The 16781-nt window shown below is 38.2% G+C and overlaps 1 protein-coding gene across 1 annotated transcript; it reads right to left on the bottom strand.

The window, feature by feature from the left end:
- Positions 1–13964: 13964 nt before the first annotated feature.
- On the bottom strand, positions 13965–14801 carry LOC141631412 (uncharacterized). Its single transcript, XM_074444086.1, has one exon. It carries the CDS (start codon positions 14799–14801, stop codon positions 13965–13967), a length of 837 nt encoding a protein of 278 aa, XP_074300187.1.
- Positions 14802–16781: the final 1980 nt, after the last annotated feature.

The following is a 16781-nucleotide window of genomic DNA, read 5'->3' as shown; positions in this document are numbered from 1 at the left end:
TGACGTTCTTATACCCGAGTGGTCCTAGTAAGGCACTTGGAGTGTGGGGGTGTCACAGGAACCATCGCCGATTTGGAGCAGCATCGTCTTGATCTGAGGGAGCGCGTAGCGGGGTTAAAGGCTAAGCTGGCTGGAGCCAAGAAGAAGTTGAAGGAGGAAGCTGACCAGCTGGCATACACCCAGGAAGTGTGCAATACTTTCTCTGATGCCCTCAATCGTTCTGATGAAAAGATCAGCGAGCTGATCTCCCTTGCCACCAATATTGTTGCTTATGCTACCTGGTGGGGCAAGATTAGTGGAATGCGTGCTGCGCTAGCTGAGCCTTCCACCCTGCAGTCCATTGAGGAGGAAGAGAGGCAGCTGGAGACCCTCTACCCATTTCAACTTGACTTGAGCGTGCTGATGCCTGAGGTTGGCGAGGTGAATTCCCCTGCGTTGATGGAGCAGACTGCTACTGAGGAAGCTGGTTCTTTTCAGTAGGCTGCCATTGCTGTGGAGGTCCTAAAGGCTTCTGGCGATGAGAAGATTTAGCCTGGGTCTGTACCTGAAATAGGGAGTCAGCAGGAGAATGCAGGAGAGGTGCCTGAGAGGGAGGTCATTGAGCTGGCCTCTAGTTAAAAAAATTTAAAATTTTGTGTCTGGTAGTCTGGCCCTGTGATGGCGCAGACTTGTAAGTACTTTTTAAACACTTTAGTTTTGTGGTTATCCGTCGTGGTGGCGTTTTTCTGTACTCTGGGCCATGCCTGTCTTGGTGGCATGTCTGGCCGCATTTTGAAAAGACCTTTGCCCAGTTTTGGCAAGTTTTTACACACGTCGTGACTTATTTGTTGATTTTATAGATTTAGTCACATGCCAGGTGGTCAGACTTAGTTAAGGGAGCTGTTGGGTCAACCCAATGGCTGATTTAGGTTGGTAGTGGCCGTGTCAACCTAGAAGGTTGGTTTAGACCTGTCGTGTCAGCCTGAAAAGGCTGATTTAGACATAGCTAGCTGTCGTGTCAGCCCAAACACTGATATAGGCATATGCCACCTTCTGATTGGAGGTGGCCGTGTCAACCTAAGAGGTTGATTTAGACCCGTCGTGTCAGCCTGACAAGGCTGATTTAGACTTAGCTAGCTGCCGTGTCAGTTCAATGACTGATTTAGACATATGCCGCATTTTGACTACTAAACCTTGTTCATGACGCAAGGTGTGTTCATCACGTTTAAAGCCAACAGGGGCGTACCTTAGGCAAGTTTATCGTCATTCTAGGACTACTGGAACGTTGCAGAATCCTGGTAGCTCAGAGATCCCTGCGCTCCATATGTTTGTGCATGCATGTTTGTCCGAGATAGCTGCATGAGCTTTGAGCTGTCAGGCAGGCTCCCCTTCGTATGTTCCACAAGCCGCCTGATGAGAGTGCTCCTATTGGAGAATTAGGTTAGGCATGTTGGAGTGCCATGTGCCTTGTCACCCCGCGTTCACAGTTGATAGTCCTGCTGGCAACACTTTCAATGTACCATAGATATTAGAGTGCATAGTGGTATTTTCAAAAGAGCCTAAAATAGAAAAAATCCATTAGAACAATGTGAAGTACCTGGCGCTATCTCATGGGTTTCCAGAGCAATCGTGGTCCTAGGAAGCTACAGACCACACGGCTCCAATAGTGGTTTTAAGTTTAAAAAAATGTAAGCAAATAAATAAAAATATAAAAGAGTGAAATAAAAGTTGGTAGTATGCCTATTACCGTATTTTTTTTTTATGGTTTTTTTAGATACAAACTCTTTACACTAAATTCTACTTGTTATCAAAAGTGATACCTCTCCTGGTGAAGTATGTTCCATGGTTTGTGTATTATGTGACCATCCATAGTCATCAATCTGTACGCCTCATGGCCAACAACGCCTTCAACCTGGTATGGTCCTTCCCATTTGTAGGCGAATTTGGCTGCTTTGCGATTCCTGGTGTTTTGGAAAACCTCGCGGAGAACCAAGTCTCCTACCTCCAGGAGCCTGATTTTTACGCTTTTGTTGTAGCTTTTGGCGACTGACTGTTTGTAGGCACCCAGACGTATCTTTGCACTTGCTCGCAGCTCATCTATCGTGTTCAGGCTCCTGATCATCTCTGCACTGTTCAGTTCCCCTGTCAAACATCCATACCTGTGGGTTGGAACTAGAACTTCTTATGGAATAACTGCTTCTGCGCCAAACACCAGGCTGAAGGGTGTTTAGCCTGTTGCCGTCTTTGGTGTAGTCCTGACTGACCATCGTACTAGTGGCAGCTCATCTGCCCACTTTCCTTCTAACTCATGTAATCTCCTTCTTAAGTTGTCCATGATGATCTTATTGCTAGATTCAGCTTGCCCATTGGCCTTTGGAGTCCTGGTTGCTGCCTTTTTCAGAGAGATGTTCCATCTGGAACAGTATACTTCCGCCTCATTTTGTTGGGAAATGTGTCCTCAACAATAGTGCGATCACATGATTTAAATATCATTATTAAATCTCATACCAAGAATACAAAAGGGATGATACATTACATATATAGTCAACTGGTCCACACATATCGGTAATGATTGGCTGGCTAGAGTTTGACATTACTGTCGTGCGACGGTGGTGATCAGTTGATCCCTTGAGGTCACACCTAAAGGACGATTCCCTTAATTGGTATACCGATATAGATTAATTAATTCCTTAAAATTGAACAATTCAATTTGTGAGAGAGAATATTTATATCTTATTATAATGAGATTAAATAAGATTCATTTTAGTAATTAAAAGGCTTTATTACTAAAATTGATTATTGTTTGAGAAACAATAGAGATAAGAATGAATGGTTCAATATAATTACAAGATGTTGTGGATTATAATTAAATGACCCATTTTATTTATATGATCAAGTATCACTAGTCAATTTGTTGAATGTAATTTAATTAATTTATAAAATGATATTTATGTGATAAATATGCATTAAATTAATTAATAACATGTAACATAATACATGAGACATATTGTGTGACAAATGACAAAATTGACAAAAATAAAATGGTAGTCCATTTTACATAAATGGACCGAAATATTGGGTGGCGGAAGGTGTTAGTGGGTGATATTATTTTATGTGATAATGTTTAAATAATAACACCTACATAATGTAGCCTTACACACCTACATATTTTGATAAGAGAAAAAGCATGAAGAAGATTCCTTTTTTGCCTATTCTTGTGGCCTTACACGGTTGCATGCATAAAATAGGAGGACTTTTGTTCTCATTTTTGTTGCTCATTCATTCACACTCTACCATTCAAAACACATGCAAAAGTTCATGAATTATTCTCTCTTTAATCTTCATCAAAAAGGATGAATTTTTGATTCAAATTTGTTCAAAAGATTACTAAAATTATCAATGTAATATATGAGTATTAATAATCAATTTTAAGGTAAACCACAATATAAATATCTAGTACATATTAGTTTGTGGGTTTAAGGGATAGTCTTGGGTGCTAATAATTGGAGGGCTTCTATTTTGAGGTCATGTATGTTCATCCAATATTGGAAAGCTCAAGAACTAACAAGAAGGAGATCTTGTTGGTGCCCATTTGACCGAAATTCATATGGTGAGAAAATGATTTCTTCACTTATTTATTTTAGTTTGCATGCATAAGATTTGTAATTTATTTTATGACTAAATAAATTTGAAACATATAAGAATATGTTTAGTAATGAGTTATATATTTCCTACAATCGGTATCAAGAGCCATGGTTGTTTGCATGCAAATCGGTTAAAAGTTTTTCCGAGTTATAAAGATTAACATATAAAACTTGTATAATTTGTGTTATTATGATATATCACAAAATTAATTTTTGCATGTTAAAGTTTCTGATCCTAAAAGGTATTTAGGATATTTTGGTTGATTTATGGATTTTATTGTTCATTTTATATAATATTGGCATTAAAATGTGATTTTTATGATAAAAATGTCATTTTTGGACGAAAATTAGCTAAACTTCGAATTTTCCAGTGGTTTTTGGATATGTTTTCACATATATTATTTTTAGATGATCTGGAAATGTTCATAATTTTATGAGTTCTTATGCTCGAAAAATGGATTTTTCATGATAAAAATCGGATTTAAATGAAAAATAAGTTAATATGAGAAATATTTCGAATCTGGTCATACAAATTTAGTAAGTTGTCACATGCAATTTTACAAGATGTGTGTAAAATAATAGGCTATAATGAAGTCTTCATGCATGATTTATGGATTTTTGATGAAAAATAGCATAAATAGTGACTTAACTAGTGAAAAATTGCTAAAACATACTTCATGACTAAGAAAAAACGTCACATGTTGCATTTTATTATCTTTTTCAGATATAAAATAGAAAAGTTGATGAATATAATTTTTCTCATGTTTTTATGATTTTTATTGATAAATCCGATAAACCGCAACATTGTTTTTCCCGATAACTTTCGAAATTTTTAACCTAAGTTTTTGAACATTATGAGTGTCATGGTATTTTTCCAGAATGTTCATGATTTTAAATTTCAAATTTCAAATTTATTTGAAATTTTAGTGATTTATTTGAAGTTTATAGCATTTTATTGTAATTTTGAGTCCTTTTATGAACAATATTAAGAAATATGAGTTAATTATGCTCAAATAGTTAGTGGAGACTAATTTTGATTCCTAAGAAGTTAGGGTAATTAACTTGTGCATAAATATGAATTTATGTAATTTTTGTGATTATAAAATGTTGAATCACGCAAATCCGTAAAAACCGAGTAATATACGATATTGGCTAATTAAAGGCGATTTAGCATAAAATTGGACATGTTCATACATATTTTAATGCTGCATTTTATTTATGATTTTCATAATTTTATTTTATGTAATTTTTGAATTATGTAATTTTTTTACTTAGTATGGCCTTAGTTTTTTTAATTGGTATTGCCCGAAATGTATGGGAATATCGATTCGGTTGTAATTTTATTGTGATCTCGTATCACCGTCTTGTAATTTAATAGATTTATTTTATTATAGTTACAAATGTATAATAGGAAATTATGTAATTTATTATGTAATTTTATTCATTTCGGAGTTCCCAAAGACGGATTTCTTCAAGAAGGCGATACATAAAGACGGTGTTACCTCGAGATGCGTGCCACAACCGAAGTTCAAGGGACCAATGGAGTTGGTTTCCGAATATGTAATAGTTAATTAGATTTTCTATTTTAGGAAGGCCATACTAGGATTTATTTAATTTATGCTTTGCATTTTATTTACATGTTGCATGCATCGCTAAATCGCCATAACTAAAACATGCATCATCTTTTAATCGAGTATATCGACCGTGTCAATTATAATTATCGCAGTTCACCGCTTTAGTTCACTTAAAACGTGATAGATAATAAATTGACATGACCTCTCGCTAAAATAAACAAGTGAGACATAGCCTTACCAAAGAGTAGAAACCATGAAAACCTATTTCGTGAGGGAGTGCACTCGGCCACACCGGGTACAAACCTTGTTACGTAGGGGAAGTGGGTGATAAATGTCTATCCACCGAATTCATGTTGATAAGGGATGTATCGGCCACACCGTGCCCAAGTTGATGTGGATTTGGATCATGGACACATTTATTCGAAATTTGGGTTGAACTCAACAAAAGTTTTTGATAAGGGATGTATCGGCCACACCGTGCCCTTGTCGGATGTGTTTTGGGCTAAAGATAAATATTAATGTAATTTTATCGACCAAGAGTTCTAAAAGTAGAATCGATTAAAGAGTTAATCCACCGAGTTATATTGATAAGGGATGTATCGCCATACCGTGCCCAAGTTAAGATGAATTTGGATCTTGGAATCATTTATCATAGTTGGGTAGAGGTCACTATGTAAATGCTATACTTGTTTTTCCAAGTATTAATAAAACGATAAATGTTAAGTTTTCCATTATTTCGTTATTATATTGTTCTATTTCTTTACCACAATTCATATACGATATCATTTCGATTTTTGATTCAAAACTCCATTAAAATATCGTAACTAAAGACAAAATTTGAATTTTCTTCTAAAGACCTCGGAAGAACCATTGCTAAGGATCTCTTGTAAAGAGTATAGATTAAAGTTATTCATTAATCAAACAGGTTTTTGATTCTTAACTAACACATCTACTTACAATGGATTGTTATTCATATACTTAATTGAATTAAGTACCTTGAAGCGATAAATTATTTTGGTAATTAGATTTGTCAGAATTCGTAATTGACCAAAATAACGCAACCACTTCAATGAAAGTTTTAAGACTAAAACGAACAAATGAAGAGTAATATTCATGAATTCAATTTTGCTTCTCAAAGCAAAGACTCATTGAAATAAGTGGGAGCATTCTCTTAAACCGTTAAGATGAGGACGAGGTTCAAGAAGTAAAGATTATAATGGAATTGATACAAAGGTAATGTTAAAGGTAAAGTTGTTGAGAATGACGATACTAAACCTATCAATCCCGACCGATAAGTTTCCATTGTCTTAAATGTTGGACACGAGAAAGGAGACTACCCCAAATTATTGAAGAATCAACAAGTTAGTTGTGGGACATCTAATGAGACCTTCTTCTTTAAATGTTTATTTGATTGACATAAAATTTTGCTAGTACTACTTCGTCAATATTGGAAACCGGTGGTGGTTTTCATCATTATGTTTGATACATAGGATGATTAGAATATGACGACTAGCAACAATGAAGTCGAGAGATAGAGTCATTGTGTACTAAATCTAGTTTTTCGGGTTTGGAGTTGTACTTAATTGTGACTATTAAGTACATAAACTCTAAATAAGAATACAAACTTGTTAAGATACAAAAGAGGTTTCACTTTTGTGACCCTATACACCAAAATTTGATGTATGGCTAGCCCATTATCAAGGTGATAATATTCTAAACCAAACTAGAATGATATATCATGAAGATGATGCAAGACTCGAATTGGTAACCCAAGATTAAACCTTAAATTCTGGAATGATGAACACAAAGAGTTATAGAGTACTCTTGAAACCATTAGATTGTTAATGGTATATGCGTATCTTGTATTCAAAGCAAGATATCTCGTGCCTTTTGGTTGAAAAGGAGATCGAGGTTGTAAATCATTGATCCAAAATAGGTTGATCATTTTCTTTTACCAACGATTTAGGTTGACACTAATGTGTTCACTTAATAAGGTAAATAGAGAAATCTTTGAAGAAGTTCAAAGTTCAAAGAAGCACGATTTAGTCGTGATGGGATTATCAAAGTGAAGACTTTGATATAAGCCAAAGGAAATGTGATATAGTATCACAAGTTAATCTCTCTTAGCACGCATTATAGAATAATGTGTGATTGGATAAGAATTCAAACGCTATTCAATATGGTTTGAACTTCGATCAAGTTACTTTGAGTCACTTGATCCTTTTGGAGATTTTATCATTTTTGTCTAAATTATTTTTCCACTAAATCGAATCATATGAGATATGAAATGGTAAAGGTACCATGTTTGTAAGTTTTCACAAGAAACAGATGCTCATTTTTCCCTTTCAATTATCACGAGAACGACGGGTTTGCGGCTCGTGAAGCTGTCTTTCTAAAATACAAGTTTATTTCTAGAAGACAGAGTGGGAGAAATTATTCAAGAGCCACAAAGAATGCCACAAAGATTTTGTGTCGCAAGAAACTGGTCTTTCTTGGCTACATGAGACGTTTTGTGTAAGACGTTGTTTCTTTAAAACCTAGGAGGTTAAATTCGTCATTTGTTGAAAATGATGAATTCATGCTACTTTTAAGAAAGTAAAGAGCTTATAACTTACAAAGAAATTGTTTGATTCAAGTTGATTACTTCTGGAAAGTAATAAACATATGACTTACATAAGAGTGTTTAAGTCACAACTCAATACAAGGCTTAGAGCCATGAAAATCCGAAATAAAAGGGCTTGATTAGTGACAAAGGGTTTTGCACTAATAAAGAGAGATTTCAAGGTTTGATTGGTTGCAAAGGTTTTTGAACCAGTTGAAATGCTTAACTCTATTTGGATCTTCTTAGGGATTGTGTTTCATTACTATGAAATACATAGCGAGTGAATCTAAAACTCACTTCTTCAATTAGAAGAAATGTATTCAATACATGTCTTGAGTTTTGAAGATTCTTGCAATCCTAAGATAATGTGAAACTTAAGAGAGGGTCTTAAGTAGGACATCAATGAGTTGGAATCAACATTTTTGATCATGTGATAAAACATTTCTCGATAAGTCGAGAAGTTGTGTTTATGCATGAAGTTTAGTGGGAGTTACGGAAATTTTAATTAGTCTTATATGTGAATGACATATTGATCATCGAGAATGATTTAAGACACTTGGAGTTACTCTAACACATCTTTAATATCCGGATTTATGAAGATAAATCCACATGATATTAGCGTCAAGAAGAAGTCTTATGTTGATAAGATTCATGACTTGTTCAATTAAGTTAAACATATTTGATTGATTCCATTTGCTTCCGCTGCCGGATCAATTAAATAAGTAATGATGTATAACACTTCATATGCTTTGAGTATGATGAATTGTTTCAAAATCGAATTTAAGTAATCTTTACCAAGTAAGCCATAAAGATTACCCTTAAGTGCTTGCAGAAGCATTAAGGACGTAAAGCAAAGTGTTTATGATGCAATTTTGTGTAAGAGTGTTACACAAGTGATAATTGACAATTGAGATTGCGCATGGTTTCCGACAAAACCATAATCAAAACACATTAGGATGGTTAAGATACCATTGTGGCTATGTTAATTAAGAAGTAGATTTTCTAGAATCGTTCTAGGCAATAAAGAACAATAAGAGATATTTATAACGGAAATTGAGTACACTTGCAATCATGAGATTTGCAAGAGAATGAGTCCCGCACACTGTGAAAACAGTGGGAGCTATTCTTAGGCTAGAGGGCCTATGTCTTGATTGGATCTCGACACGTACTCAGAAAGTTTTCTGATGCAAATGTATACATTACAAAGGAAAACGAGTATGTAGTAAGGTTGAGTAAGGTACAAGAAGTTGATAAAACCTACTAACCAAAGCCTTCTCATAGGCTAAACATGATGAATCATGTCATTTCAATTAAATTGAAATGAACAACTACATACAAGATAAAATTAGATTATAGAACATGAAATAGTAATCAGGCATTGACTATTCATATGTAATAATCGCATTTGTCGTTCGAGTTTTACTTTAAAACTCTTTTATTATACTTTGTTACATCCAAACGGGTTGTAGAGACAACATTGAACCCCGTTAAAGTGAACACGGATTAGCATGGTATTCGCCCATAGTCACTTGTATGAGGTGACGTCTCGAAGTGACTAGAGTGTGATGCGATTGATGGCAAGTTCAAGTGCCATAGAGTTATGTGAGATGACTAGTCGATCACATAGGCAGACTATTAGGAACACTTTGTCGGGCAGTGACCGCTTATAGAGTTCTGGCAAATTTATAAAGCCTGGTCGTGGCGAGATCTACTATAGTATTCTAATGAGTCGATTCTTTTAACTAAAGACTGTTCGCCTAAGATGGCACAGTTTCAGATTAACTTTGATTTGTGTTACTACGACCTTCGTAAATGGGGTCAAATGGGCATATTTTGGGTTATGATGGCTGTGGCTAGTCGAAGGGAATAAGTGCGATAGGAATTGTCCACCCCCTTGTCAGGGTTAAAACAATATCTCAGGGCCACTCGAGGAGTAATGAACTGGAAATGCGTGGCCACGCTCGGAAGGTATCCATGGTGGATAAATTTCGGTCAATCAGTTATTCTCCAGATCGAGGAAACCACTCTCGATATGATCACTTGCAAGTACGACCCGAAAGACACCTTGCATTGAGTGGGAGATAGTAATAGGACAAGAGAATTGGTGACGCACACTTGTCGAGGATAAGTGGGAGATTGTTGGGAAATGTGTCCTCAACAATAGTGCGATCACATGATTTAAATATCATTATTAAATCTCATACCAAGAATACGAAAGGGATGATACATTACATATATAGTCAACTGGTCCACACATATCGGTAATGATTGGTTGGCTAGAGTTTGACATTCTTTCGTCGTGCGACGGTGGTGATCGATTGATCCCTTGAGGTCACACCTAAAGGACGATTCCCTTAATTGGTATACCGATATAGATTAATTAATTCCTTAAAATTGAACAATTCAATTTGTGAGAGAGAATATTTATATCTTATTATAATGGGATTAAATAAGATTCATTTTAGTAATTAAAAGGCTTTATTACTAAAATTGATTATTGTTTGAGAAACAATAGAGATAAGAATGAATGGTTCAATATAATTACAAGATCTTGTGGATTATAATTAAATGACCCATTTTATTTATATGATCAAGTATCACTAGTCAATTTGTTGAATGTAATTTAATTAATTTATAAAATGATATTTATGTGATAAATATGCATTAAATTAATTAATAACATGTAACATAATACATGAGACATATTGTGTGACAAATGACAAAATTGACAAAAATAAAAATGGTAGTCCATTTTACATAAATGGACCGAAATATTGGGTGGTGGAAGGTGTTAGTGGGTGATATTATTTTATGTGATAATGTTTAAATAATAACACCTACATAATGTAGCCTTACACACCTACATATTTTGATAAGAGAAAAAGCATAAAGGAGATTCCTTTTTGGCCTATTCTTGTGGCCTTACACGGTTGCATGCATAAAATAGGAGGACTTTTGTTCTCATTTTTGTTGCTCATTTATTCACACTCTACCATTCAAAACACATGCAAAAGTTCATGAATTATTCTCTCTTTGATCTTCATCAAAAAGGATGAATTTTTGATTCAAATTTGTTCAAAAGATTACTAAAATTATCAATGTAATATATGAGTATTAGTAATCAATTTTAAGGTAAACCACAATATAAATATCTAGTACATATTAGTTTGTGGGTTTAAGGGATAGTCTTGGGTGCTACTAATTGGAGGGCTTCTATTTTGAGGTCATGTATGTTCATCCAATATTGGAAAGCTCAAGAACTAACAAGAAGGAGATCTTGTTGGTGCCCATTTGACCGAAATTCATATGGTGAGAAAATGATTTCTTTACTTATTTATTTTAGTTTGCATGCATAAGATTTATAATTTATTTTATGACTAAATAAATTTGAAACATATAAGAATATGTTTAGTAATGAGATATAGATTTCCTACACATTTGACACGAATTGTGATCCGTTGTCACATATGATTTAAGATGGGATACCAAACCTGTAGATGATATTATGTTTGATAAAAGAAATGACTTGCTTATCTTTTACCTTTGTGAATGCTTCTGCCTCTATCCATTTTGAAAAATAGTCTGTCATTGCTAGCATCCATAGTCTATTTCTTGGGGCTTTGGAAAGAGGGCCCACGATGTCCTTTCCCCATCATGAATGGCCAAGGGGAAATAATAGGCTACAAAGGTTCTGCTGGCTGATGGATAATTGGCGCTGACCGCTGGCAGGCATCACATTTTCGAGCGTATTCTGCTGAGTCTGCCCTCATTGTAGGCCAGAAATAGCGTTGCTTGAGGGCTTTATTTGACATATTCCTGCCCCCTGCATGGTTTCCACATTCTCCACTGTGGAGGGCATGCAACACGGTCTGTGCTTCTTGTTTATCCAGGCACCGTAAGTAGGATCCTGCCAGTGACTTTCTAAAAAGCACATTGTCAATCAGTGTGAATCTGGAGGCTTTCATTTTAAAACCCCTTACCTCCTTTTTGTCATCTGGCAGCTTGTCGTGCCTCAACCAATCTAGGTAAGGCGTATGCCAATCCTAGTTAGCTGACTGGTCATCTGTGCTTGTCGGAACTGTCGCTCCATCTTGCTGATCTTCTAGTTCTCCCTTATTTGCTTCCTCTTCTTTTTGGATTGACGGCTCCAATACATGTACGATGAGGATGCTGGCCACCTCTGTTGGCTTGAAGGTGTCCCCCGGGATTGCTAGGGCATCAGCCTCCACATTCTATTCTCTAGGGACCTGTTTGAGCTTGCAATCTCTGAATTTCTGCTTAAGCTCCTTCGCTACTTTCAGGTAGGCTTTCATCTTTGAATCCCTGGCTACATATTCATAATTCACATGGTTGGCTATAAGTAAGGAGTCGCTGAATACCTACAGGTTTCTGACTTCCAACTCTAGAGCTAGCTGCATTCCTAGTATCAAGGTTTCGTATTCTGTTTCATTGTTAGTTACCTTAAATTCACAACGCATTGCGTGTGCTATCAGATATCCATGTGGAGATCGCAGGATTAGACCTAGTCCTGCCCCCCTTTGATTGGAGGCACCGTTAATATGCATCTGCCAGACTTCTACATCCCTATCCCCTTTGAGGGTTAAGATTTCTTTATCTGCCAGATTTTGGATAGCTGGGCTGAAGTCTGAAACAAAATTTGCCAATGCCCGCGACTTTATCGCTATTCTTGGGTCATACCTAATGTCGTACCCACTAAGGTGTAAGGTCCATTTTGACATTTTGCCTGACAACTCAGGCTTTCTCTTTATAGATTTTAGCGGGTAGTTAGTCACAACATGTATGGTATTGGACTCAAAGTAAGGGCGCAGTTTGTAAGATGCAATTACAAGTGCAAGTACCAGTTTTTCGAGGGATGTGTAACTGGTCTCTGTCGGCAGCAGAGACTTGCTTACGTAGTAGACTGGCCGTTGCTCCTTGTCCTGCTCCCTGACTAGGACCGCGCTTACTGCTACCTCTGTGACGGCTAGATAAAGGAACAGTGGTTCTCCCTGTTCTGGCTTTGATAGTAATGGCGGGGTGCTGAGGTAGTGTTTCAGCTCCCTGAATGCTTGCTCATGCTCTACGGTCCACTCGAATCTCTGGCTCTTCCTTAATATGTCGTAGAAACCGCATCTGTCTCGAGGATCTCGAGATGAACCTGCTCAAGGCTGCTACCTTGCCTGCTAGCCGTTGTACATCTTTTGGCTTTTCTGGTGACTCTAGTTGTAACACTGCCTTAATCTGCTCCGTGCTGGCTTCTATTCCCCTTTGAGTTACAATGTAGCCCAAGAATTTTCCGGATGAAACTCCAAAGGTACATTTGGAAGGGTTCAGCTTCATTTTGTATTCTCTCGAGCGTCTTTGAAGGTTCCGCGATGATCTTTGCGGGTGACCCTTGGCCTTCTCCGATTTTACCACCATATCGTCAATGTATACCTCCATGGTTTTTCCTATTTGCTCTTTCAACATCCGGTTGACCAGTCTATGATACGTAGACCCCGCATTCTTCAAGCCAAAGTGCATAACATTGTAGCAGTATATCCCTCTTTCAGACAAGAATGCTGTCTTTTCTTGATCTGCTGGATCCATTTTGATTTGGTTGTAACAACTCCAGGTGTCCAAGAATGTTAACATCTCGTGTCCAGCTGTCGCATCTACCATTGCGTCAATGTGTGGTAGTGGGAAGGGGTCTTTTAGACACGCCTTGTTGAGGTCGGTGAAGTCCACACATACTCTCCACTTTCCATTCTTCTTGGGCACTACTAGCACATTTGATAGCCATTCTAGATACTTTACCTCTCTTATCTTGTTTGCTGCTAGCAGGCTATCCACTTCTTGATTGATCACTTTATTTCTTTCAGCTGCAAATTTTCTTCGTCTCTGCTGGATGAACTTGCATCCTGGGTCTACGCTGAGCTTGTGTGTTATGATAGATGGGTCTATTCCTATCATGTCATCATTGGACAATGCGAAATAATCCATATTGATTTGCAAAAATTCAATTAGGTGTTGCCTGAGATCGCCCGTGCATCCTGCCCCTATTAGTACAGTTCTTTCTGGGTGCAGCTTGTCCAGGTTGATTTGATCTAGCTCCTCGGTTGGGGGCTCAATATACTCGTCCTGGACGCGCTGCTTCTGTAATTGCTATGCTGGAGGACTGGCTGTTCACTTCAATGCCTTTTTGTAGCAGCCTTTGGCTTCCTCCTGATCTCCTCGTATTTTTTCTATTCCCCAGGGCGTGGGAAACTTCACACATTGATGATACGTTGAGGGGACTGCCTTCATTAGATGCAACCATGGTCTTCCGAGAATAACATTGTAGGTAAATGGTCCATCTATGAACAAGTATCTCACCTGTTTATTAATTCCTCCTGCATAGGTTGGAATCATGATCTCTCCCAATGAGTTAGTTGTTTCTCCACTAAACCCCACCAGTGGGATGGTCTTCTTCTGCAAGTCTTTCTCGCTGAACCCCATGTTTTCTATGGTTTTCAGCATGATTAGATTGACTGAGCTATCAGTATCTACCAGAACCTTTCTAACCGTGCAGTTGACCATTGACAATGTTATGATAAGTGCGTCATGGTGTTCCTGGCTGTCGTGTATATCTTCCTCGTCGAAGGCGATAGCAGGCAGATCGCAATAGGAAACTCTGCAGGAGGTCTCTGGTCTGTCTCCCTTATTTTCAGTAGCACGTCTCTTGGCTGCCGAATATATTAATCCGCTTAGGTCTAAGCCGCTTATTATCATGTTTATTATCTTGGTGCATGCAGGTGGTGCTGCAGACTTTGCAGATCCCAACTTGTCCTGCTGCTTGCCCCCACGTGATAGTAGGTGGCTCAGCTCCCCCTGCTCGTATAGGCGCCTGATCTTCCTGCGTAGAGTGTAGCAATCTTCCGTGGTATGTCCGATGTCATGATGGAACTCGCACTTTTTCTTGCTGTCTTTTCGCCATGATTGTCCTTCTACTGGTGGCCTAGGCCACCTTACTCCATCTCCCATCTCTTTGAGTGCTTTCAGGATTCCTCAGACGCCATTTGTTAATCCATATTCTGCCAGCCTAGGGAGTTGCTGATTCTCTCTGTTGTCGATTCTGTTGACTCCCCTACCATATGGCCTATATCTCTCCTCCTTCTTTCCGGTGGACTACTTTCTGCTTGACTTCTCTAGGGCCGACATGCTGGATACGCTTGGCGTGCTTGGTATGCTGGCTCTAGCTAGTATGTCTTCTTCCAGTCTAATTGCAGATGCTGCCTTTTCTTGCACCGCTTCAATGCTATGACAAGGGTGCATAGTCAGCTGCTTATATAGGTCTGACTCGTGGTGTAAGCCCCTTCTTAATGCTTCCACTACTGTTGGCACGTCACACTCTCGTACTGCCACCTTTTCGTTATTGAACCGGATGTTGAATTCCCCAATGGTCTCGCTGGCACCTTGAACGATCCGGTACAAGTCGCCAACGTGCTTTTGTGGCTTCCGGCTGCTTGCAAATTGCTGTGTGAATGCATTTACCAGATCGGCAAATGTGGATATCGATCTGTTAGGTAGACTTATGAGCCATCGGTGTGCTGGCCCTGACAGTGTGGACCCGAACCCCTTACACATGCAGGCTTCTTTTACATGCCCAATGACTGTTACTGTCATCATCTTCTGTTTGTACTTGTAACATCCTCATACTCCAAGTGCCTTACCAGGACCACTCAGGTATAAGGATGCCACTATCTCGGTTACCCGAGGCATGATATTCATAAGACAATAACGAAACAACTTTAAATAATATAAGTTTAGTGAAAGGTTACAACTGAAACCAAATACCAAAATACGATCCATGTTCTCAAACCAACTGTCTACTGAATTAACTAAAATGTTATAAAACTAGCAAAGCTACAGCGGAAGACTTCTATCGTCAGACGGTGGCACATCCCACTATCCCAAAGACTCAACTCAAACTCGCTCAATTCATCGCTCACCATCCCCGAATGGATCACCGCAGGTTTTACAAACAATAACCGAGGTCAGTACTAATCACACAACTTATATATATCAACAATACGACAAACAGACAGCTTACACCATCACACACACACAATCACACCAGTCCCATCAATCTCAATCACCGACTGTCCACTAGACCAGCCCTGCCAGTGGGGGACCGCAACCGTACCCACCAAATTCCCGCTCCTCATAATGAGCGATAACCCTGTCCATTAATGTGCACATCCCCTTCCATGGCGGGTTCCACGAAGGGCGAAACTAGGGCGTGAAGCCACTCCCGCAAGTGACCCCACTCAGCCGAGGACACGCCTCGAGAACCAGAGACAAACAATCACAATCAACAAACCGTCACAATACAATTACTATATTATTCAATCAACCACAACACATCAACAATCATCCCATTATGGGACTAATACTGAGTAGGAAATCCTACCTGGAAAGCACAACAATCAGACGGTCTCAACAGCTGTATCAAAAAGCCTCTTCTACAAATCCTCCTCCTATCATACATACACATAATCACTACCAATCATTATCTACAACAAAACCTCCAATTCCCCATATTAGGGTTTAAACAACTTAAAGGAAATACTATAAAAACGGTACATAGATCTTACTCTCGACGCAAGGATCTCAACGGTATAAAGAAAGGTGAAATCCGACCTTCCAAACTCCGGGATTTGCTAACAATGCGATTAAAGTGAAGAACGATGTTTTGTTTTCTCTCTTGACAGTAAATAGGTTTTGAAAAGTGTTTAAGAACAATGACGGAAAAGATTATATATCTAATCGCATAATTAACAAAATCCGAGAAAAACTCCCCGTAAACCGGCTACTCGATCGAGTAGCTAAGCTACTCGATCGAGTGCCCCCTTACTCGATCGAGTATCAACGGTACTCGATCGAGTACCCAACAGGTCAGAAACTATTTTAAAACGCAACTCACCCTTACTCGACAGAGTAAGGCCTACTCGATAGAGTACC

This window comes from Silene latifolia, chromosome Y, assembly GCF_048544455.1.
Source record: "Silene latifolia isolate original U9 population chromosome Y, ASM4854445v1, whole genome shotgun sequence".
NCBI classification, from domain to species: Eukaryota; Viridiplantae; Streptophyta; class Magnoliopsida; order Caryophyllales; family Caryophyllaceae; genus Silene; species Silene latifolia.
This window is presented reverse-complemented; position numbering and strand designations above follow the sequence as displayed.